The 25,612-nt window shown below is 43.3% G+C and overlaps 4 protein-coding genes across 5 annotated transcripts in view; all 4 read right to left on the bottom strand.

The window, feature by feature from the left end:
* Positions 1–25,612, bottom strand: part of LOC138974110 (uncharacterized) — a 340,574-nt gene that overhangs the window by 131,760 nt on the left and 183,202 nt on the right. The window lies entirely within an intron of this gene.
* The window catches only part of LOC138974106 (uncharacterized), an 86,265-nt gene that overhangs the window by 17,656 nt on the left and 42,997 nt on the right, over positions 1–25,612 (bottom strand). The gene's annotated exons all lie outside the window — the stretch shown is intronic.
* On the bottom strand, positions 665–4,274 carry LOC138974090 (uncharacterized). Its single transcript, XM_070346781.1, has 2 exons — positions 3,056–4,274; positions 665–2,227 (listed from the first exon to the last, which is right to left on the bottom strand). Exons 1-2 carry the CDS (start codon positions 3,730–3,732, stop codon positions 1,333–1,335), a joined length of 1,572 nt encoding a protein of 523 aa, XP_070202882.1. The 5' UTR covers positions 3,733–4,274; the 3' UTR covers positions 665–1,332.
* Positions 5,398–14,642, bottom strand: LOC138974408 (uncharacterized). The gene is made up of 5 exons (XM_070347124.1): positions 13,917–14,642; positions 12,112–12,314; positions 11,803–11,990; positions 9,434–9,725; positions 5,398–5,437 (listed from the first exon to the last, which is right to left on the bottom strand). The coding sequence occupies exons 1-5, from the start codon at positions 14,595–14,597 to the stop codon at positions 5,398–5,400; spliced, it is 1,404 nt and encodes a 467-aa protein (XP_070203225.1). The 5' UTR covers positions 14,598–14,642.

Raw genomic sequence — 25,612 nt, 5'->3', positions numbered from 1 at the left:
ATGCATATTTATGACAACCAGAACATTTTGGTTCAAGGGAAAAAATGCCGTCAATGGATTGCAGAGGATTTTGAAAGATTACAGACAATTGTACATGTACTTGCTGACACCTCAAAACCTGCTACAGACAATGATCTGACAAAAGTCTGGAAAATGACAAGCCTCATCTCACCTCCAGTTTCTGATAAAGAAGAAAACTTGTGCAACTCATACATTCTACTGGATAAAATCCTCAACCAAAACAACGAGGAAGAAATAATATCTTACCAAAATGCTCTCACTGACACCAACATCAACGACACTTCTGTTGAAGACACTTCTGGTAGTTGCAATGTAAACACATACAATATGCCAGAAGTAACAGCTATTAACAATGAATCTGCTTCTAATTGTAATGAGATCATTGACGACAGCAACAAAGAAACCAATACAAGTAAAACTCCTCTTGTTTCTGAAACCAGCATCTTCGTGCCTTCGAACGAAGAGCTTTATGATCTGGTGCTTCAGCTCCAAAGTGATTTGCTTGACTCACAAACGAGATCAGACAGAAAAGCAAAAGCCGAAAGGCAATACTACAGTACAGAAATAGAAGAATTAAAGGGAGAAAACATGAGAATAAAACAGGAACTAGAATCAATGAATAAAAAGAATCAAGCATTGCATAATAAAATTCTTGACTTAAGGGGAGAGGTGGCACGAAAAATGAAATCTGAATATTTGTAAGTTTTCTTTGAAGTTTAGGGTTACTTTATAGAAAGAAAGCATAAAAAAAGCACCTGCATGCCCATTTTTTGACCAAGCAAGTAATATTTTCACAAAAAAATACCAATTTCTTAAAAAAAATACGAAAATTACACACCACGCCCCATGAAATTCAAAAGACATTTTTGAAGCTACAGGCTTCAAATGCAGTGAAAATTACTCCCAGATATCAGTTTCAGACTTATACAGAGCCATTTTGACCAAATTACCCCAGTTCGAATTCAGCAGCATAAATTGAGAGATATAAATTTTTGCCCCCAAAATACCCAATCAGGCTTATATTATATTCTCTAAAAAAATTTTTTGATGGGTTTTACAAAAACCGCTCTGTAAGAGTCTGGCAAAATCAAATCTTACTCCTGTAAAAAAAAAATTATAACTCTACCACAAGTAGTTCTGACGAAATATCATTTCCCGCGTTGATACCGTCCTTGAAAACCCATATTCAGAGAAAATTGCATTTGAAAGTTTGTAAAGTGTTTCTTTACACATTATGAAGACACATTGCTGAAAAAAGAGTCTGGGTGTGTTCATGTATTGTTCCGAGTCTTCTTCAAATGATGTTGGTACTTATTCCCCTCCATCCCCCATCAGTCCAGCACCGTACACCTCCCCCTCCTGGTCTTCTCGCTGCTCCAGCTGACGTTGACGACCAGCACATCTTGCCCTACGAGCTGCTACAGCGGCCACATCTGTTGCTCTCTCCGCCTTCTGGACCCTCACCTTGTCTTTTTTGGCCAAAGCAGAATGAGTAAGCTCAGTAATTGGCAAGCTCATGTGGTCCATGACCTGTGCCAGTGCAAAGTTGCCTCTGTTGAACTTTGCGACAGCCTCAGCGGTGGCTGCTTCCACCCGGTCTTTCCCAACAAAGACTTCTTTGGGGCAGTGTCCCCACATGACATTGTGGAGAGACTCATTACTGTTCTGAGTCTTGCCATGGGCCACGCGCTTGAGAAGAATGGGATTTGTCATTCTCCTGTAGATGGGCAGAACAGCATGTGATACTTCCCTGGACAAGGCAGTGCCGTTGTGCCCTGCGTGTGGAGGTGGTGGTTGCCCTTCTGCCCTGGCTCTTTGAAAAAAGCACCATGAGGCTGGCCCGGCTGGACATCTGTCGTGGTGAGGGTCCTCGTCAGTTGAAGTCACATGGAAGAAAGTGGCCCAGATCGCCTGCTCCATGGCTCGCTGATCTTCAAGGTTGTTGAGGATCGCGCTACGGAAGTAGTTTTGCAAGCGTTGACACTTTTCCTTGGTTAGTCGCCCCTCCCCTCTTCCACCAAGCCTTCCATCCTTTGATGCCTTGCGGAGAGCTGTGCCCATTCTCTTGGGGAGGTGGTTGGTACATTCCAGCTTGGTGATGGGACGTGTGGGACCGTAGGGCTGAGCTGCAGCCAGAGCATTGAACGCTGTGGAATCTCCGTCCGACAGCATAGTTCTGTACCTGAGGTTGTGACGCTCAACAGACCTGCAGCATAGAAAAATTAAAAAAAACTTAGTGTAAAGTACTGGCTGGATAACTACTGTCTTGAAAAAAAATATGAAAAAGACTGGGGTTCATGGGCCAACAAGGTCCTGGTGAGATACAGACGCAGACCCACGAATGAAAATGATTTTGGATATTACTTTAGTGAAGAGTATCAGGAGGCCTCTCCCAGCAGAAAATACATACATGTATTATTATTACTGGAAAGTGTGCCAATTTACATTGGCTTGTGTACTAAGTGTGTATAAAGTGATCTTTTCATAGAGGGTGAACATTTAACTTGTACTTGTTAGAATATATGTATACATACACACATCTCTCTCCCTCTCTCTCACACACACTCACACACACACACACACACACACACACACACACACACACACACACACACACACACACACACACACACACTGACAATGAGTTTGATCCCAACTTGTTTGGGACACTTTTTCTTTTCAATAGAAAAGTTGTCAGGTTTCCTCTGAAATTTGCAGATTCAATAAAAAATTTCCCAGCCTAGCTGATCCTTTAGGACATTGTGAACATTTAATGATTTATCAACAAAAGAAAATGTATTTGTGAAGGGTTTGTGGACAGTGTTTTGTTGCAAAAATATGTGCTTCTGTGTTGTGTTTTGTTGGTCTTCATCTTTCTTTGTAAAGAAAAACAAACACCCACAATGTACCATGCTTTATACAATTTTAAATAAAATTTACTTTTTAGCGCAACCTTATTCATGTTGTCTTATTCTGTATTTGAAAATAAAGGATATAGGGAAGAGTGTATAGGCTATTAGAACAATATTCTTACCTTCCCCACAACTCCAAGGCTGCGTCCCTCTCCATAGACTTGGCAGATCCCTCATGGTTAATGCTGCAGTCAGGCTGGTGAAGCTGCTTCCACTGTAGTTGCTCGGCAGCGGTCATCCCCTCTAGTTTTTCTTTGTTCATCGCACATGTGTGACAGTATGTGGATTTCACACAGAAGTCCAGCACATACCCAGTCAGAACATCAACAACAACGCCAACTCCATAGTGTGAGGAAAATCCTCTCTTGTGCCATGTACCGTCAAAGGCCACATCCACCCAGAGAATGCCATCATCATCTTCCCAAGCACCGTCTTCCTCACCATCATCATTCACAGCATTCACTCTGCCTTGAGGAAATGTTTCCCTGTAGGCTTCCCTCACAAACTCCACTGTTTCGTTAAGTGTGGCATCTGTAGCTTCCACAATGCTGGCATTGACTCGTTTGTCTATGCGATGATAGGAACTCTTGTTCATCGCTGGCATTCCAAAGACTGTGCACAGTTTGTCCACACTGGAGTAGCCACTACCTATCTCATGAGAGTATAGCACAATCTCTTTGTTCACTTCAAAGGGAACATTTTGTCTGTGGTTGAGGTTGTTTTCTCTTGGCGACGAATACTCTGTGCGTGAATACTGGCAGCTGTCGCAACACAGCACTAGTTCTTGTGACAAGCCCATCGAGTCACCAACTCGAATTGTCACATGTCCTGCCTCGCACTCCGGGCACTTCACATCAGAGAGAAGCGAGTTCTCAGTTCAACTGACTGCACTCGGCAAAACACCACGAACGGCGATTTAGCTCAGCTGGTGGTTGAGCATTCGGGTCGATGCCTGCACCACTAAATCTCCTCAGTTTCGTCGCCGAAGCAGAAATACCTTCGATTTGAGGCTGATTACGGTTCACATCGCCCAAAACTGGCCGAGGTTCGACTCCGAGTCGATTCGAAACATACGCGTCACCACTATCTCTCAAAACAACTGTCTCTGCTCTGCCAACTTCAGGCGCGTTCTCGTCGCCTGCTGGTTTTTCCTTCCTCGTTGTTCGAGCATCTGAAAGCTGATTCTTCCTTTTGCGTTGGGAAGATCCTTGCGAATTTCGGAGTAGACATTGCTGGTTGATAGTTGATATTGAGTTACGTGGAATCGACACTGTGTTTACAACGGATAAGGCAGTTTGCGCATGCGCGTCACTGTGGTCATTGACAACGACCAACCAGAGAAGTTTCTCAAAGGTTAGAGGTTGTTCTCATGAATATTCATATTACTGTCTGAAAAAGTTGATGCGCGATCCGGCCGTTGTACGGAAATAACGGACTGTTCATGTCTATTTTTAACGTTCACAGAAAACGGGAATTCCCGCTCAACCGTTCGATGTGTTACTGCCAAGCTTATTCGGGGAATCGTGGTTGTTGCAAGGACTTGAAAACATAGATTGTTCAGCAATTTCTCACACTTGCAGCACTCACACATGTACACATACTTTGAAAATCACCACTTTATTGCAAAATAAACGATGAAATTGACAAAATAAACAACACACAGTGATTCTATGATGTTCAAAGTACCTGAAAAAAACAAAAACCCAAAACACGTTTTTGAACAAATGTTTGCTAAAATTCCGTGCCACCTCTGCCCTTAAAAAACCCTCAGCTTTCTGCTACCAAAAAAACCAAAGTCAAGTCTTCTGTGACTGCTTCAAACAAGCAGCCTCCAACCCCCTCTCCCGTCTCATCGGAACATCTCCAGTCCCATAGTTGCTCTTCTAACCTGTCAAACGAAAGTGCAGCTGTGATTTCGATGTCTGCATGTGATGAACAACAATATGACGGTGAGTGGCCTGAGCTGTCATCCATAGATTCTGACACTTCCACCCTCATCATTGGTGACTCAGTTGTGTCAGGCCTCCATCAGGCAAAGATGAACATTGACAATGAAAGATCACAAGTATTGTCTCTTTCTGGCCTTGACAGAGAACAACTTATTGGGCTTCTAAAAGGAACAGCAATACATCCCAACGTCACCACAGTTGTCCTGCATGTAGGGATCAACGACTGCAAGCGTGGTGGCATCCTTGGAAAAGGAGCATGGCGCTCGATCATTGCACACACTCGGCGCTGTTTTCCAAAAGCAAGATTAATCATGTCTTCAATATTGCCCCACCGAGATCAACATGAACATATCACAGCATGTATAAATGAATCAAACGACAACTTAATGCAGCTCTGTCATCAACAGCACATTGATCTTGTCAACAATGACGTCAGCTTTTTCACCATACGAGGGGACATCAAAACAAGATGGATGAGGGATGCTCTACACCCCAACAACAGAGGGACAAGTGCCTTAGCTATCAACATCAAGCGTAGTTTCTCTGGCAACATCCCTGAAAACAAACATTCAACAACATCAAGACAATATCATAATGATGTTGGACGATCAGAAAAACGAGGAAACGATGATATATCATCATGGTGTGATAAGACCCAACCACGTCCTCAAAGGCAAGCGACTGCATCATTCGTTGGACGTCACTACGGACCCAAAACTTCAGGCCCGCCACAACACCAACAACCTCCAGGTCAAGTTCCTCAACCTTTAATGGCATTGTCAACTGCTCCGGGAGTCAGCCAACAACCGGGTGTACATGTATTTGCTGAGCCCCACCCTCGGATCAGTGCAAGAAACCTGGATCAGCACCTCGGATGGCACTCACAGGAACAAAAACCTCCTCTCTTCCATTTCCCTAATATGCCACGTCAACAGCTGCCAGAATTGTATAGACCTGAACATATGTCTCTGCATCAACAGAGCATGAGATCAGAGGCTCTGAGTGCCCTCGACAAAAAGTTAATGTTTGATCTACTATCTAGAGCACTATCTTCCATTTAAACCCAGCGGTGTGCATCTGTGTCGCTTTTTGCAATATCAGTTATTGTGTTAGGATATAAACGGTTTCGTTTTAACCGAAGTCCTGAGTCTGAGTCAGCTGCCTCTTTTCAAATAACCTTGTAAGTTAATTGTGTTCATTCTGTATAAATATGCGTTCAAAAAGTGGATTAAACATTGGACACGTGAACGTATATCACTTGGGGAACAAACTGCATGATGTCAGTTTACTTCTCAATACGTCACCATCGCTTCATCTACTTGGGTTAACAGAGACAAGACTGTCAAACCTAAAGCATAATGATGATTCTGTTGAGATTCAGAATTATTCTTTTATAAGACGTGATGCTGCTCATCCAAATCACACGGGAATCGGTGTGTATGTGCACAACGATTGTTTTCATGTTGTAAAACGCCGGCATGACCTTGAACCACAGAGTGTAGAGTGTATTTGGCTAGAAGTAAGGCCAAACAATTCATCTCCTATTCTAGTTGGATTCTTATACAGAAATCCCGCCTGCACGGATGAATGGTTTGATGACTTTATAGATATGATGGACAAAGTCAACGTGTGCAATTGTAATATGCTATTATTGGGAGACTTTAATATTAACATGTTAGTAAACCAGTCTCAATGGCTTGACAAAACTGAATCGCTAGGTATTACTCAACTTATAAAAGAGCCCACAAGAGTAACTAGCATGTCTTCAACTCTTCTGGATCATATATACACGAACAATGATAGCATGGTTCTAAATGCTTCAACATCTAATATTTGCATGAGTGACCATAAACCGATCACGTGCACTTGGTCGTGTAAACGACCAAAGGTAATGTCAAAAGGTCATACCTATATCACGTATAGATGTTTTAAAAAATTTGACAAGTCTGCGTTTTTACTTGACTTAAGTTTGGCAAATTTCCAATTGGTGTCAAATTGTTTTGATCCTGAAGAAGCTGCATTGTTATTTGTCAGAACATTATTATCTGTTGTTGACAGACATGCTCCAATCCGCAGGAAAAGAGTTAAATTTTCGACTGTACCGAACTGGATGACAGGTGAAATTAAAGATGCTATGTTAGTTCGAGATTTTCTAAAAAAAATTAAACAGTTTGAACTTTACAAAAAAATGCGAAACAAAATTTCTGAATTGGTGAAACTTGCAAAAAAGAAATATTTTCAAAATCTTATAATAGATAAAAATGACATATGTCAAATTTGGCGTGCAATGAATGAACTGACTAGTAAATCACGTAAAGCCCCATCCTGTATTAATCCTAATATAACTGCTGATGATTGTAATAGTTACTTTCTATCTATGACCGACAATATTCTTGATTCCTCAGACAGTTCTGATCAGATTGGCTATAAGGTGCCTGAAGTACTCAGTCAATTTTGTAATGAGAAACTTTTGCCATCTGACTCGTTTGATATACCTGTAATCACAGTTGTTGAAGTTGGTGCACTAATTTCTAAACTAAATAACAAAAAAGACAATGGACACAAACAATCTTAATTCTCAAATTGTAAAAATGTCACTTCCTTATATTGTAAACAGTTTAACCCATGTATATAATCTCTCTATCAGGAAGAATGTCTTCCCATCAGTGTTTAAAACGGCTAAAGTTATTCCAGTACCAAAGTCAAAAGACACCGATAGCCTTGACAACTACAGACCGATATCTATTCTCTCTATACTGTCTAAACCCCTGGAAAAGCATATACACACCCATCTCCTTAAATATGTTGAAGAAAACAATATTTTTCATCCTTATCAATCAGGTTTTCGTCCTAAACATTCATGTCATACTGCCCTTACCCGGCTCTGTGATACCTGGCTAAAAGCAATAAACAATCGTGAAATGGTTGGAGCGGTATTCCTTGATCTCAGGAAAGCATTTGACTTAGTTGATCACGCTATTTTGTTAGACAAATTACTTATTTACCTGCAAAATAGCTCATCTGTGTCCTTTTTTACATCATATCTGTCAGATAGGAAACAAGCAGTCTACCTAAACGGTTCATATTCATCACAAGGCACTGTAAAATGTGGAGTCCCACAAGGTTCTATCCTTGGTCCCTTACTGTTTGGACTATACATTAATGATTTACCATTACACCTCAAACAAGAAAATGCTGTACTTGATCTTTTTGCGGATGACTCAACACTTCACAGCAGTAATACAGATATAAATCTCATAAGAAAAGTACTCCAAGAAAGTATAGCAAATATTAATGATTGGTGTAATTGTAACAGAATGGCACTGCATCCTAAGAAAACAAAAAGCATGTTAATAACCACAAGACAAAAACACCAGCGACAGCCTCTGAGCCTTGATCTTATGCATGGTACAGTTAGCATTGCTCAAGTCCATCAACACCGTGTGCTTGGAGTTGTAATTGATGATGAACTTAACTGGCGCTCTCACATTGATACAGTTTATAAACGAGTTTCTAGGAACCTTTTCTTACTTAACAAGCTCTGGTGCGTTGTTTCTGTGGATGCCCTCAAAATGTTTTTCCACGCACACTGTCTCTCTCACATTTGCTATGCATCTACTGTCTGGTGCAATGCCAGTGATGTTCATATAAAGAAAATAAACACACTTCACAAGAGAGGTGTAAAGTTATTAAACCGAGATCCCAATATGATTACTCAAGAAAAATACACTCAACTGAACATTCTTCCGCTACATCAGCAGTTCTTTTTAAATGCTAGTGTTTTCATGTTTAAAATGTACAACCATGAAACACCTTCATACATCCAAGACCTGTTTGAGCGTCCTCCTGGTAGAGCGAGGCTTTTGAACTATACGCTACCGCTCCCACGCATTGATTTGTATAAATCTAGTTTATCCTACTGGGGATCGCTTGTGTGGAATACTTCCAATGTACTGTAAAACATGTCAAACCCTTTCATCTTTTAAAAAAAATGTTCGAAAATATCTTTGTCAAAAATAATTCTCTCCCTACGCTTTAAAATCATAACTGTTACTGCATAACATCTTAATCATCATTTTATTAATCAATGAACCACGTTATTATAACTAGTGTTTTGTTACTTTTAACCTGATTACAAATTCTTAGTTAATTAGTTATTCGTTTGGCTGTTCAATACATGTTATATAAATATATAATTGTAATGTATAATGTCATGTATGTCTAAAAGGGACAGGTTGGAAGATTAGGCATTGCCTAAAACCTTTATCCCTTTGTATTAAAGTTTTGAATCTGAATCTGAATCTGAATCTCTCTCTCTCTCTCTCTCTCTCTCTCTCTCTCTCTCTCTCTCTCTCTCTCTCTCTCTCTCTCTCTCTCTCTCTCTCTCTCTCTCTCTCTCTCTCACATACACACACACACACACACACATATATACACACATACACACACACACACACAGACAGTGACACACACACATACACACACACACACACACACACACACACACAAACACACACATAATCACACACACACACACGTATGAACACAAACCTGCTATCAAAGTCCATCTCATCAACCAGGACGTGCAGGTGGCCGTTTTTCACACACGCCACGAGGTCGGTGACGGCCTGCTCCACATCCTGCTCCCTAAAGAAATCGTATGGGTGGTACGACACGCTCCCTGGTGTTGGGGAAGGCGTCGGGTCCGCGTTCAGTGACATCTCCAGCTGTTGTTTGATGGATATACTGACGGCCTGGGTGGCGTCCCGTGTTGACAACACGTGCACATCGTGCCCCTGTCGCAGCCACCGCAAGCCTTGCAGAACCAGCATCACTGTCTTACCTGTTGGAACACAAACAATATTAAGGTTACTAAATTGAAGGACAATGTGAAAACAAGGCAGTGTTACATGTAGAGACGACTTGCACATCGTGACCCTGGTGATAGGGAAGATGTAGGCCCGAGATCAGCCACCCCAACCCCTGCAGTACCAGAACTGTCTTACCTGTTGGAACAGAAAATATATCAAGGTTAATGTTGTGCAAAACAATGTAAAAACAAGGCAGTGTTACACGTAGAGACGACTTGCACATCGTGACCCTGGTGATAGGGAAGATGTAGGCCCGCGATCAGCCACCTCAACCCCTGCAGTACCAGAACTGTCTTACCTGTTCACACATAAAATATGACCTAAACAATATACATGTATTACAATACAATGTGAAAGGAAGGCTCTGTTACATTGAGTCCGTTTCACCAGTTACACGCGAAACACAGCATCAGGAACATAGCAATAAGCATAACAAAATGGATGTAACTGCCAAGAACATTCTTATTTTACTTTTTTAGAAAATTACATTTCATGAAGACTAAATGAACAAACTTTTCTCCGAGTCAGCTGGATGCCTTTCCCTCTGTTGACACATTTTGGATAGAATCAGACAACACACACAGCGTGCACAAAACAAACCGCCCTCCAACAAAACTAGAACGTTCTGGTACGATGACGATAAAGTAAAACTTGACAAAAAACAACGTCATACACATCGCGTCATTCATTCAACTAAGACGTCATTTGAGCAAACTAGCTGGCATCAGAGCACTGTTATGGGGCTGTCACACTATAACGTATAGCAGTAACTTATGCCGACTTATGAGAATTTTCATCGAAACGCTGGAGTACGTTTGACATAGCCTAGGTTATGGCCCTGTCACACGACCGTTTTAAAGCCAGCGTATGCCGACGTATGAACATACGCTGGCGTACGCTGAACTATCGATGTTTTTTTCAATCTTTGGCGTATACATAGCGTATTCATAACGAGTTGGACGTATACATAACGTATTAGTAACGTATGCAGAACGTTTCAATAACTTACAGATAGCGTACACCAACGTATGCTTGGCGTGTTGCCAGCGTTCACAACTTATGCCCAACGAATGCTTAGCGTGTTGCCGGCGTTCACAACGTATGCCTAACGATAGTCTTGCGCGCAACAGCTTATCGCTGATCGATCACATGTCGTCGCCGCTGCTAATGGATAGAACGTATTTCGGAAGTTTTGTTTTATTAGATATATTTCGGAAGTTTTGTTTTATTAGACATGACGCCATGCGATCACGTCATTTGTTCTATAAATCGCGGGAAATCGGCAAGTAATTCTGCAAATTTGGTGAGTAGAAACTGTATTAGTTCTTCCTTGTTATGTAACGGTAAATCAAGTGGTAAGTTCTGTACTCTCTGTGCAGAATGTCGTGTCCATGAAGAACTGTTTATACGGCAGAAGTGTTGCTTGCGTTCGGAATGTCTCAGCACTATCTACAGATACAGATATTTATCGACGTATGAGTAACGTACAAGTAACGTGTGTGAACGTGTGCCAACGTATGCAGTGCGTATGAACCATACGTCGAGAATTTTTGTGCATGCACAAAACTTTGCTGCGTGAACATGTTCAAAATGTGTGGGCGTATGCCGACGTACTCTTCATACGTTAGGCATACGCTAGACTTACGCTACGCATATATGTGAATGGCCCTGTCACACGACCGTTTTAACGCCTGCGTATGCCGACGTATGGGACATTTGAATAAGTATTTGAATAAGTACGCTGGCGTACGTCGAATACGTTATGGGTACGTTTTGTATACGTTAAGAGGACGCTGAAGCACGCTGGCATACGTCGTAGTACGCTGAGCACGCAGCAAAGTTTTGTGCACCAGCACAAGAAACTAGAGCTGCATCTGCCGCGCGCCGATGTAGCCTTTAACGCGAAACAGACGGCTGAGCTTAGTGTTCCATCTTGCTTCGACAAAAAATCGTTAAGAGAACAGTCACAAATCGGCAGCAAGACCAACAACAACAAACAAACAAAATAAGAAACAAACAATCTAGTCAGAGAAGCTGTGAGCTTGTCACCTGTTCCAGGCGCTCCCGTAATGCAGACCAGTGGCGGGTCTCTGCTCATCAGGTCCAGCTGCTGCAGGGTCAGAACCAGAAGTGCCAGCCTCCGCCCCAGTTCCGCCACCGCCTGGCCTGCAGTCCGCACCTCCACGCGGACACTGTTGTAGCAGGGTACAGACACCGTGGTGGCCGGACCAATGAACCTGTAACAGAAACAATTAAGATAAAGATAAATGATAATCTAAACTCAAACGTAAAATAACGACATTGTTTCAGCACCGTCTGTGCATGTGACGTAACTGACACGGATGTCATTTCTCTCACCTGGCCACGATGTCCAGGTAAAGCTGATCAGTGAGCCGAGTGTCCACAGTACAGGCCATCCTGTGTTGCCACCAGGTGCTCAGCTGTGATAACACGGCGGGTGTCACGTGCCAGTACGATGCAGGCTGGGACAGTTGGTCAGAGCAACAGCACAGCTGTATGGCCTCTGCTGTGTTGGCTGCACCCAGGCTCTGACACACTGCCTGCAATGTAGATAATTTATACCTGTCGTAAAATTGCGTGACACATACACATCACAACGTCACAACAATGCTTATCTGTCTAGAATGAGTCACAGCATATTACACACAGATAGGCGGCACGTGATGTTGAACAAAACAAAGTCGATTTACAAACTATTGAATAGCTCATTAGATTGTAAAATACTGACTGTCTGTCTGTCTGTCTGTCTGTCTGTCTGTCTGTCTGTCTGTCTGTCTCTCTCTCTCTCTCTCTGTCTGTCTGTCTGTCTGTCTGTCTGTCTGTCTCTCTCTCTCTCTCTCTCTCTCTCTCTCTCTCTCTCTCTCTCTCTCTCTCTCTCTCTCTCTCTCTCTCTCTCTGTGTTCACACCAGTCAAAAATCTTTGGAATCCGTCAACTCTTCTCTTCAAACAAATGTGGATGAAATCACTGAGTGGTGCGTTTCTAATGCAATGATAATTCATCCGATTAAAACAAAGAGTATGGTGATAACCACGAGACAAAAACACCAAGTAAGTCCTTTACAATTACAACTGTCAGTTGGTTCAACGCAAGTGCAGGAAGTAAGGGAACAGATTATTGGGTGTTACCATTGATCAAGAGTTGAAATGGCAAACTCATTTGAGTAATATTTGCAAACTAGTATAAAAAAAAATGTGTACCTGTTATCAAAATTAAGGCATTACGCAGATTCTGCAGCACTCAAAATGTTCTATTACGCCCACATAATGCCTCATATAAACTTCGCATCGACACTTTGGGATAACTGCAGTGATGTTCATTTAAAAAGACTCAATTCCCTGCATCGCCGAGCTGCAAAACTTATTCTGCATGATTTGAATAAATCCACGGATGATAAACTAAAGCTCCTGAATTTCCTCAACTTGAAAGATCAGTTGACGTTAAACAATGCTGTGTTCATGTATACAATTCTAAATGACGACTGTCCCTAAAATATTTGCAATCACATTTCAAACATGCCACAAAAAGATATGGGTCCCAAAAAATCATCCCTCCTATACCTCGCATAGACCTCTACAAATCGAGCTTAGCCTTCTCGGGAGCATTTCTCTGGAACTCCTTCCCCCAACAGATAAGAAATGCAACTTCAGTGAAAATGTTTAAGAGACAGTCACGTTCACACATCATTCGTGAATGAAATGTCTTGTTTGATTGTTATTTGGTTAAACATGTTGTACTAGTGTTGACGGATGTGTAGCTAATCGGAGCAACTTTATTCCCAAATGAAAGGTATAACTATGTCAATATAATTTTGTGATTTTTGAGTTTTCCTTATGTAATTCCTTAAATGCACATTGTGTTTCTGTATTTTATATGATTGAATTTATATTTTTAATGTGCGTCTGTCTTTTTATGTGTTGTATAAAGGACAGGTTGGAAGAATAGGCTTTGCCTAAAACCTTTATCCTTTTGTAATAAAGTTCTGAGTCTGAGTCTGAGTCTGAGTCTGAGTCTCTCTCTCTCTCTCTCTCTTTCTCTTTCTCTCTCTCTCTCTCTCTCTCTCTCTCTCTCTCTCTCTCTCTCTCTCTCTCTCTCTCTCTCTCTCTCTCTCTCTCTCTCTCTCTCTCTCTCTCTCTCTCTCACCTGTTGTAACTTGGAATTGTTTTCGTCATTCAGTATCCGCCTCAGCTGGGTATGGCTGACGAAGGGCAAGAAGAGAGTCTTCCTCACAGTCAGGCCGGGAGCAATGTCACTAACCATGTGTCTGGCATTCACCTCACACTTGTCCAGCTGCTTGACCGCCTTGTCAATAACCTTGACCACCACAGTGTCTGCTTGGCTTGCCTCGGTCTTACCGACAGACTTGATCTCTCCGATCAGAATACCACGCTGTCGATTAATCACCAGGATGTCAAAGTCTCCCTGCTTTCCGTGATGCCGAAGCTCCTTAGGTAAGTTTGCTGGCTTTGGGAGCTTGCCTGTGTGTTTGGCGTAGAACGGCTTGTTGAGGTAGTCCTTAAAGTTCAGCTCAGACACCACGAACATGACCTCCTTTCCGGAATCTCCGAGCTGCTTCAAGTTGTGCAGCACGTGCTGCTGTGCCAAGTCTGCCTGAATGTTGCCCTGCTGCTGCTGAAGCTGCTCACTAGAGGGCAGCACAAGCACCTCCTGGTCAGTACCGGGTACTGTGTCCTTGTTATAAGGCACTCGGGTAAGATGGACCGGTGGTACAACGTAGGTATGGGTGAGAGCGTCAGGGTACAGCTTTGTCACAATGTCCACCAAGTTGTCACGGGTGTCTTCATCACTGTTGGGGCTCGCCATGATGCGGGATAAAACCACTAGTCCAGGAAGCTGTTAAATTGACAAATAAGAAATAATGGAACAAGAAATACGAATCGGAGTTAACTAACGACAGTCTGAACAGGTTGATGTCGGAGTTGTGGTTGTGGTGGTAGTGGTGGTGGTCATAATGCGCACCTGTCTCGCATCAGAAACACCACGTTTGGTTTCTACTGGATGGATCAATTTTAGATACCTATCGTTTTGTCCGGAGTTAGCCTTAGCCCAACACAACAACACGTGTTATACTGATCTGTTTACAGCACTGTGATGTGTAGTTGGGACGCTACAGTTCAAGTGTTACACTGATATTTGTACAACACTGTGTTGTGTAACGCTACAGTACAGTTGTGTTGTGTAACGCTACAGTTCACACGCCTTATAGTCCAAGCAAATAAGAGAACAACGTTGAAGTGACAATGACTAGGTTTAAAATGTCCCTTATCAGAAAGTTCAACCTCAGTCCTTTGATGTTTATTAAACACATTTTCATATAAAGTTGGCGCTTCATATGGAAAAGTGGCTTTGAAATTGACCCTAATCCTTCTTTGGGCTCTGTAAATGTCGTTTGGGGCTATGGTTGTAAAACGGTATCTACTGGTCACCCCAATGTATAAACTGAAAACTCTTTCTGCACCAGAACACGCAGAAAGGATTGTATCTGCCTGATGTCTGATGCTTTTCAAAATCCCCAACCACTAACAACTTCAAAACGGACATTAACTGACACTGTTGTTTTTCCCTATATAATCCTTACTATTTTTCCGAGACGTCGTCGTGTTGTGTTGAAGGACAACCTGGACTGCCGTATATTACAGCTGTTTTACAATCAGCCAAAATTTTCTAAACAAACGTATGTTAAGAACAACTCCCATAGTGAAATTGAAGGAAAACAAAGTGAAAACCCCCCTGCCATAGAGGAGCTAAAGAATCAACAATAAACGACTGCATGGATAGCTTGATGCACGAATGCATTGCGGACATGTTTGTCTCCAACCAAGAGAAAGTTCCAAAAAATCCCTTTTGTGCTTCTTATTATACAGTGACGTCAAAGACAGCCTTTTCTGCTGTTCATACATTTGTTTGTGCTGTCTGCCAACCGTCAGACGACCCCGCCCAAGCCCACGGCTGGACGACCAGGGTGAGTATGTACGCTCACTTTTGCTACACATGCGAGTAGCGGCTATTATCCGTTGTTCACAAAACATTCGTATATAATGTTTGGAAACAATGGTAGGGATAAAAATCAACCGTTTCCAACTGTGCCAAAAAATCAAAAAGACGCGTTCTATAACGGTCAAACGGTCCCTTAACAGACTTGGGCGGGGTCATCTAACGGTTGGCAGACAGCACAAACACCCTGTGACTGCTCGCAAGGAAAAAATAAATCTGGATGGCAGTATGGCTACAACTACGTCGTTTAGTGTAACCATAACCCCTGAATGTATGAACAGCAGAAAAGGCTGTCTTTGACGTCACTGTATAATAAGAAGCACAAAAGGGATTTTTTGGAACTTTCTCTTGGTTGGAGACAAACATGTCCGCAATGCATTCGTGCATCAAGCTATCCATGCAGTCGTTTATTGTTGATTCTTTAGCTCATCTATGGCAGGGGGATTTTCACTTTGTTTTCCTTCAATTTCACTATGGGAGTTGTTCTTAACATACATTTGTTTAGAAAATTTTGGCTGATTGTAAAACAGCTGTAATATACGGCAGTCCAGGTTGTCCTTCAACTGTAAAAATGAAATAATGCTCTTTAAAGTATCATTTACAACAGTGGTGGCTGTTTTCACAAGTATGCTACAAAAAACACGACAATACATAATACATAAGGAAAAGCCCTATGTTTGGTCAGTTGGTGAGATAGGTAAATGTTATTTTTGTGTGACAGTTCTGATGGTTTTCAAAGGGCTAATTCTTTGCTTTTCGACATATGCCCAACTGAAAACGCTTTAGCAACTCATGTGCACATGACAACCATCTTAAATATACTACATGTTCGCAGAAAACACAATACTGATTATAGAGGGAAAAATAACGGCTCTTTTTAAAAGCACGTTTAGTAGTGAAGTACTTTTAGGATTGTTTGGAATTTTTTACCAGCAGACACCCTTTCACTGCTGAGTGTCTTAGTATTGTAAGATGTGTGATTTGAATTTTGGTTTAAAGGTGCCTTTGGTTTGAACACCCCTACCCCTACGAGGCAGAAATACAAAGAAATAGAAGGAAATTGAGCCTATATGGAACCAGACTTTAGTATGTTCCCATGGGGGGATTCACGGTGCGAATGACACTGCGTCAGCTTGTTCATTTATCTTTAGTATTTTCTTCAACTTTAACTTTTAGGACCATGTATGAGGTTGTGGCAAGCTAAATACACAACACGACGACGTCTCGGAAAAATAGTAAGGATTATATAGGGAAAAACAACAGTGTCAGTTAATGTCCGTTTTGAAGTTGTTAGTGGTTGGGGATTTTGAAAAGCATCAGACATCAGGCAGATACAATCCTTTCTGCGTGTTCTGGTGCAGAAAGAGTTTTCAGTTTATACATTGGGGTGACCAGTAGATACCGTTTTACAACCATAGCCCCAAACGACATTTACAGAGCCCAAAGAAGGATTAGGGTCAATTTCAAAGCCACTTTTCCATATGAAGCGCCAACTTTATATGAAAATGTGTTTAATAAACATCAAAGGACTGAGGTTGAACTTTCTGATAAGGGACATTTTAAACCTAGTCATTGTCACTTCAACGTTCCCTTCACTAAAGTGGCTAAGATGCCTGGACTATTAGCCCAACACAACAACACGTGTTACAATGATCTTTGTACAGCACTATGTTGTGTAGTTGTAATGCTGCAGTTCACAGTCCTCAAACCAACACATCAACACGTGTTACACTGATCTTTTGAAAGCACTGTGCTGTGTAGTTGTAACGCTACAGTTCACAGTCCTCAGTCCAATACATCAACACGTGTTACACTAATCTTTTTACAGCACTGTGCTGTGTAGTTGTAACGCTACCGTTCACAATCCTCAACCCAACACAACAACACGTGTTACACTGATCGTTTTACAGCACTGTGCTGTGTATAGTTGTAACGCTACAGTTCACAGTCCTCAGCCCAACACATCAACACGTGTTACACTGATCTTTTTACAGTACTGTGCTGTGTAGTTGTAACGCTACAGTTCACAGTCCTCAGCCCAACACATCAACACGTGTTACACTGATCTTGTTACAGCACAGTGCTGTGTAGTTGTAACGCTACAGTTCACAGTCCTCAGCCCAACACAACACGTGTTACACTGATCTTTTTAACGCACTGTGATGTGTAGTTGGGACGCTACAGTTCACACTCCTTAGCCCAACACAACAACACGTGTTACACTGATCTTTGTACAGCACTGTGCTGTGTGTAGTAGTAACGCTACAGTTCACACTCCTTTAGCCCAACACAACAACACGTGTTACACTGATCTTTTAACGCACTGTGCTGTGTGTAGTAGTAACGCTACAGTTCACACTCCTTTAGCCCAACACAACAACACGTGTTACACTGATCTTTTTAACGCACTGTGATGTGTAGTTGGGACGCTACAGTTCACACTCCTTAGCCCAACACAACAACACGTGTTACACTGATCTTTGTACAGCACTGTGCTGTCTTACGTTAGAACGCTACAGTTCACAGCCCTCAACCCGACACATCTTACACTACGAAACGTGACAAACTTATGATCATGCATGACCCCACTGAACCTTTAATCTTTTTTTTTACGTAAAGTAGGCTAATACAGTATTGTCAGCCACAGACTCCAAACTCGGTAATTCACTATCTGGCACTCCCTTTTATGCCTTGATTGCAAAACGAACGTCATTTAGAGATTAACATGTCAAACTGTAATGACTAGCAAGTTGTAATACAGACTGAGATATTGAGAACAAATCGTTGTGCAGTGCTAAGACGGAATGCAACACAGAACTATAACACGGTGTGCCCCAGTGACGCAAGGAGAAACTTCCTGGTTGAAATATTCCAACTTGTTATGTATGCGTGGTGTCGACATATCGACAGCGACCACATGACACACTCTTTATACCCGAGGTGCATAGCTCATCAAATTACACTGGGGTGGGTCATGTGGCATGGGAAGACGGCCTAATATGGACCGGCAAAATGAACCACCTCCAGTTCTGCAAACTAACACAAACCACAAAACGCGCTGCATATTATTGATGCTGCGATAGGGATTATGACGAGTACTTTGCCTGTTTTCCATTCACGCAAACGTGTAGCAGGCTGGGATAATCTGCAGTGCGTCGTCTGTCCTGATGAAGTTACATAGGTGAGCGCCAGGCCTTAGGCTCACAATACTGTGGTGATGGTGACAGGTTACATATATATATACACTTCACACTGCCTGTAACACGTCTCTACTGTGGTGTTGACGACAGGTTGGTTCAGACACAGACTGAGTGATGACACTGGTCCTCACAAGATCACGCCCAACAAATAGATACATCGTGTTTTGTTGGCATAACACACAAGATACGGTCTGCATAACACAAAGAAGACCAGTAGGTCTAGAAATGTCCCTTAAACAGCTTCCCAAAATGCACGATATGTATTCAAGTTAGTGTCTAATATGTACTTCATTATATTCTTTTGTTGCTGAATTACAGTGATTATTGAAAATATACCTCTCTGTGCCCGACTTCTTGAAAAATGTTGCTATCATCAACCAGAACCTTGCATTCAAATCAGTTTTTTTTATATGACATGCATTCAAGCACACACTTCGTGTAATAGAGACGCGGACTAGCTTATGTTTAGTGCACCTTGTAATTTTGGTTGCGCTGCGTGTACAAATGACAGAAATAGATCAATTCAAAGTTATGTAGTTGAAAAACACAAGGATACGACATGCATAACTTGCATGTAACAGACATCATTCAGTTTGGTTTTCAAATGTTACAGATTGCAAAACTATTGGTTCGAACTTGAATACACACTATTATTGTTTTTGTGTAGTTTTGTACAACTTAATTACTGTAAACTTAACGGTCTGACGGTCAACATGGACGGTCTCAGTGTCAGCTTGTTACACTTTTCTGCTTACCTTTTCGGCGTGTGAAAGTGGGTAGTTCTCGTCTTATGTCGACAACATGGTTTTCTGTGGTTATGTGGTCTGCAACATGAGTGTAATGCGTGTCGTATCGATCATTTCCTGCAGTAATGTTATGCATTATGTATCCTACTCATGTGTGGGTATCATACTACAAAACGTCATAAAACCTGAATGGTTTAAGACACAAGAAAACGACTAAACTATACTATCCCTGATACATTGTACATAGCTAACTCATGACATTACAGCGTGTGCACACTGCATACGTGGGAAGCGTGCAAATGTCAAACGTACCAATAAATCCACAAAAAGTAAATACCTGAGAGAGTTGATGATTGCGAAGCAGCGGTTAAAATCGCATTTAGGTAAATATAGTATAGTGGAAACAAAGAAAAATATATGCTGAACATTCTTCATCTACCAAAAGTTCAGAGCAGGATGTTTGGTGCCTCTCTGGGCAACAGATATTCAGCCACCCACCTCAAGTTTTTCTCCCGAGCTAATGCGAACTGTAACTTTTGTGTTATGCCACCAAAACACGATGTATCTATACTGAAAGGCAAAAGAAACGCAATTTGTTTTCAGAACGATATTTTCAAGATTATGTCTTATTATCATGTGCCGATGGTTAAAATTGGTCCACGTCGGACTCAGCAGTGTCTGGTGATGCCGCTGTGAGAAAGGCACGTGTAAAACTTGCCATGTTAGATCTGCACAGAGCGAGAAAGATGAAATGGTTGTGCTGCACGTGCAGAGACAATGGAAGTGCCGAATGCCGATTTTTTGGGTGTGAGCACGACTCGCTGTTCATGCCGTATAAATGGCAGTATTGTACGCTATCTGGCATTCCCCTATTCCAAAAACCAGCTATGCCGACATTGAACGCCACTGACCGTGAAAGAGCAATAGGCCAGCTGACGCTGGGAACGCCACAGAATGAGGTTGCTAATGCTGTTGGCGTCCATCCGTCTACCATCACCCGTCTCTGGCAACGATATTTGCAAACTGGGTCCACGAATGACTTCCCAGCTAGCAAGCTTTCGTCGGCCGACTGACGATTTCAGTCGGGTGACGTCGTCAAATGTCGTGTGTCGACGTCCGTTGTCGCGCCGATATAGTTTGCCTGTGTGTAAAACTCGGCAAATGTACGTAATAAACCCCGACATCGGCCCGACGCAATGTTGCTGTCGATAAAAATATGCAGAGTTACGGGAGATAACAACTTGAATTTATTATCATTATTTTAACATTTGTTACGTCCCCTGTTCAAGCGTCGGGAACGGCGTGACATGACTCTGCAAATGCGAAACTAAATTATTCATATTTGTTGACTTTTTCACATAGGAGTAGGATAATTAATTGTAAGTTTTGTTTGTATATTTGCAATCAAATACAGCATGAGCTCAAACCATGAGTTTTACATTTTAAAAATACGCCATCATATATACTTGAAATACTCTTATAGCTTTCCTTACGGTACAAACAAGATTGAGTGTGAACATGGCCGGCTAGCTGCTACTTTCCCGCGTGACCGAAGTTTATTTGTTTTCTTAGTTCAAGTTAATATCGAAAGAAGAGACATTCTTGCGAATGTTGTACAGCACATTGATGATGTGTTATCCGAGACGAATGTCGCCTCGGGATCTCAATCTGAGTGCTGGTCCCAGTGCCACGTGGTGGCGGTGATAGTTGACAAGTTAAAATTGTGTAGCCAAGGACGGATGGAAACCTACAGCCAGTACAGGTGTGTTCAAGCTGTTACCGTCAACTCGAGGACAACCGACGGATCCAGCGAGTAAGTGATTTTGGTTTTTCTTGCTTTAATGTTAGTTTTGCTGTTATACAGTGGGGGGGGGGGGGGGGGAGTACATACTGCTGTATCTGTATGTAGATGTAGGTGTTTTGTCCTGTTACAGTGGGAGGGGGGGGGGGGTTGTACATACTCATGATACTGCTGAATCTGTAGCTGTAAGTGTGGTTTGCACTGTTACACTTGGGGGGTGGGGTGTATGTATACTGATGTATCTGTAGCTGTAGGTGTGTGTATTGCATTGTAACACTTGGGGGGGGGGGGGGGGTACATACTGATCTATCTGTAGCTGGTGGTGTGTTTTGCACTGATGCACACTTGGGGGGGGGGGGGGGGTGTACATACTGCTGAATCTGTAGCTGTAGGTGTGTTTTGCACAGTAACACTGGGGAGGGGGGGGTGTACATACTGCTGAATATGTAGCTGGAGGTGTGTTTTGTACTGTTACACTTGGGGGGGGGGGGGGGGCGGTTGTACATACTGATGTATCTGTAGCTGTAGGTGTGTTATGTACTGTTACAGTAGGGGGGGAGGGGGGGTTGAACATACTGCTGTATATGTAGCTGTAGGTGTGTGTTGCACACAGGAGGGGGGGGGTTGAACATACTGCTGTATCTGTAGCTCTAAGTGTGTTTTGCACTCTACACGGGGGAAGGCGGTGGAGTGTTGTACATACTGCTGTAGGGAAGTTTTGTACTGTTACATTGGTGGCAGCGGGGGGAGGGGGGGTGTACATAATTCTGAATCTGTAGCTGTAAATGAGTTCTGTACTGTTGCAGTGGGGGGGGGGGGGGGGTTGTACATACTGCTGTATCTCATAATCTGTAGCTGTAGGTGTGTTTTGCACTGTTACACGGGGGGGGGGGGGGAGGGGGGTTGAACACACTGCTGTATCTGTAGCAGTAGGTGCGATTTGAGCTGTTACAGTTGGGAGGGGGGGGGGGTGTACATACTGCTGTAGCTGTAGGTGTTTTTTACACTGTTACACTTGGATTGGGGGAGGGTTGTACACACTGCTGTATCTGTAGGTTTGTTTTCCACTGTAACACTGGGGGGAGGGGGGGGGGGTTGTACTGCTGTAGCTGTAAGTGAATTTTGCACTGTTACATTTGGGGGGGGGGGGTGGTACATACTGCTGTATCTGTAGCTGCATGATATACTGCTGTAGCTGTACCGGGAGGGGGGGTACATACTGCTGTAGCTGTTAGTGATTTTTGACTCACATGCGAAGCAAAAGTGAGTCTATGTACTCACCCGAGTCGTCCGTCCGGACGTCCGGAAAACTTTAACGTTGGATATTTCTTGGACACTATTCAGTCTATCAGTACCAAATTTGGCAAGATGGTGTATGATGACAAGGCCCCAAAAAACATACATAGCATCTTGACCTTGCTTTAAGGTCAAGGTCGCAGGGGCCATAAATGTGTTCTAAAAAACAGCTATTTTTCACATTTTCTCTGAAGTTTTTGAGATTGAATACCTCACCTACATATGATATATAGGGCAAAGTAAGCCCCATCTTTTGATACCAGTTTGGTTTACCTTGCTTCAAGGTCAAGGTCACAGGAGCTCTTCAAAGTTGGATTGTATACATATTTTGAAGTGACCTTGACCCTGAACTATGGAAGATAACTGTTTCAAACTTAAAAATTATGTGTGGCACATGTTATGCTTTCATCATGAGACACATTTGGTCACATATGATCAAGGTCAAGGTCACTTTGACCCTTATGAAATGTGACCAAAATAAGGTAGTGAACCACTAAAAGTGACCATATCTCATGGTAGAAAGAGCCAATAAGCACCATTGTACTTCCTATGTCTTGAATTAACAGCTTTGTGTTGCATGACCTTGGATGACCTTGACCTTGGGAGCAAGGTCACATGTATTTTGGTAGAAAAAATGTGTAAAGCAGTTCTTAGTATATGATGTCATTGCTAGGTTTAGTTGTTTGACCTTGACCCTGAAGGCCAAGGTCATGTAAAGGTCAAGCATGTGAGTCGTATGGGCTTTGCCCTTCTTGTTTATACTGCTGTAGCTGTACGGGGAGGGGGGGTATACTGCTGTAGCTGTTAGTGATTTTTGCACTGTTACAGGGGGGGGGGGGGTGGAGTACATACTGCTGAATCTGTAGCTGTAAGTGTGGATTGCACTGTTACACTTGGGGGGTGGGGTGTACATACTGATGTATCTGTAGCTGTAGGTATTGCATTGTAACACTTGGGAGGGGGGGGGTACATACTGATCTATCTGTAGCTGTAGGCGTGTTTTGTACTGTTACACTTGGGGGGGGGGGCGGTTTGTACATACTGATGGAGCTGTAGGTGTGTTATGTACTGTTACAGTAGGCGGGGAGGGGGGGGGGGTTGAACATACTGCTGTATCTGTAGGTCTAGGTGTGTTTTGCACTCTACACGGGGGAAGGCGGTTGAGTGTTGTACATACTGCTGTATCTGAAGCTGTAGGTATGTTTTGTACTGTTACAGTGGTGGCAGCGGGGGGAGGGGGATGTACATACTGCTGTATCTGTAGCTGTAAATGAGTTTTGTACTGTTACCGTGGTGGGGGGGGGGGGGTTGTACATACTGCCGTAGCTGTAGGTGTGTTTTGCACTGTTACTAAGGGGGAGGGGAGGTGTACATACTGCTGTAGCTGTAAGTAATTTTTGCACTGTTACACTTGGGGGGTTGTATATACTGCTGAATCTGTTGCTGTAGGTGTGTTTTATACTGTAATACTGAGGGGGGGGGGTGTATACGGCTGTATCTGTAGCTGTAGGTGTGTTTTGTACTGTTACAGTGAGGGCGGTAGGGGCGGGGGGTTCTACATACTGCTGTATCTGTAGCTGATGTGTTTTGCACTGTTACATTGGGGGGGGAGGGGGTTGTACACACTGCTGTATCTGTAGGTTTGTTTTCCACTGTAACACTGGGGGGAGGGGGGTTATACTGCTGTAGCTGTAAGTGAATTTTGCACTGTTACACTTGGGGGGGGGGGGGTGGTGGTGGTACATACTGCTGTATCTGTAGCTGCACCCAGCCAGCAAGACATTAGCGGCCGATAGTCGGCCGAACACCATTCAAAAAGTCGGGCAGGTGACGTCAAAAGATACGACGCGGGTGTTGGCCCGACTAACTTTTGCAAAGAGGCAACGAGGAGGCCGACAGGCGGCCGAACACCTGTACTATGGCGGCACGCATCCGGTCCGATGTTAATCGGCCCGATGGCTTGTTGGACCTGCGGCCCGACACCTTATGCCGACATCGTCCCGATGTCTTCCCGCTGAAATCGATATCTTCCCGATGTCGGCATAAGGTGTCGGACCGCAGGTCAAACAAGTCATCGGGCCGATTAACATCGGACCGGATGCGTGCCGCCATAGTGCAGGTGTTCGGCCGCCTATCGGCCGCCTCGTTGCCTCTCTGCAAAAGTTAGTCGGGCCAACACCCGCGTCGTATGTTTTGACGTCACCGGCCCGACTTTTTGAAGGGTGTTCGGCCGATTATCGGCCGCTAATGTCTTGCTGGCTGGGTTGGCAAGGAGTGGAAGACCACGTGTCACCACTGAACGAGAAAATCGTGCCATTTATCGACAGCACGTACGGGATCCGTTCCACACTGCAGCAGCAACAGCCAGAGACGTTGTTGGCAACCGCAACAGGCCAGTAAGTTCCCGCACAGTTCCACGTCGGCTGGTTGACAGAGGCCTTCACTGCAGACGTCCCGCCAGGAGAGCACCTGTACTGACCGCTCACGTCAGACTAGCCAGGTACCGATTCGCACAGCAGCACTTGAACTGGACCTGGCGACAGCGGCAGAACATTCTGTTCACAGATGAGAGTCGGTTTTGTGTCAGCAACGCTGACGGCCGCATCCGGATCTGGAGGCGAGACAACCAGAGATAAGCTCCCAACAACATCTTGGAGTGGGATCGCTGGGGAGGCCCTAGTGTGATGATATGGGGCGGCATCTGCCTGCATGAAGTCCTGGGACCCATCATCTTTCAAAACATCGGCCCAGGACGAGGCAATGGCGTCACAGCAGAGCGCT

The sequence above is a fragment of the Littorina saxatilis genome, linkage group LG8 (genome assembly GCF_037325665.1).
Source record: "Littorina saxatilis isolate snail1 linkage group LG8, US_GU_Lsax_2.0, whole genome shotgun sequence".
Taxonomy (NCBI): domain Eukaryota; kingdom Metazoa; phylum Mollusca; class Gastropoda; order Littorinimorpha; family Littorinidae; genus Littorina; species Littorina saxatilis.
This window is presented reverse-complemented; position numbering and strand designations above follow the sequence as displayed.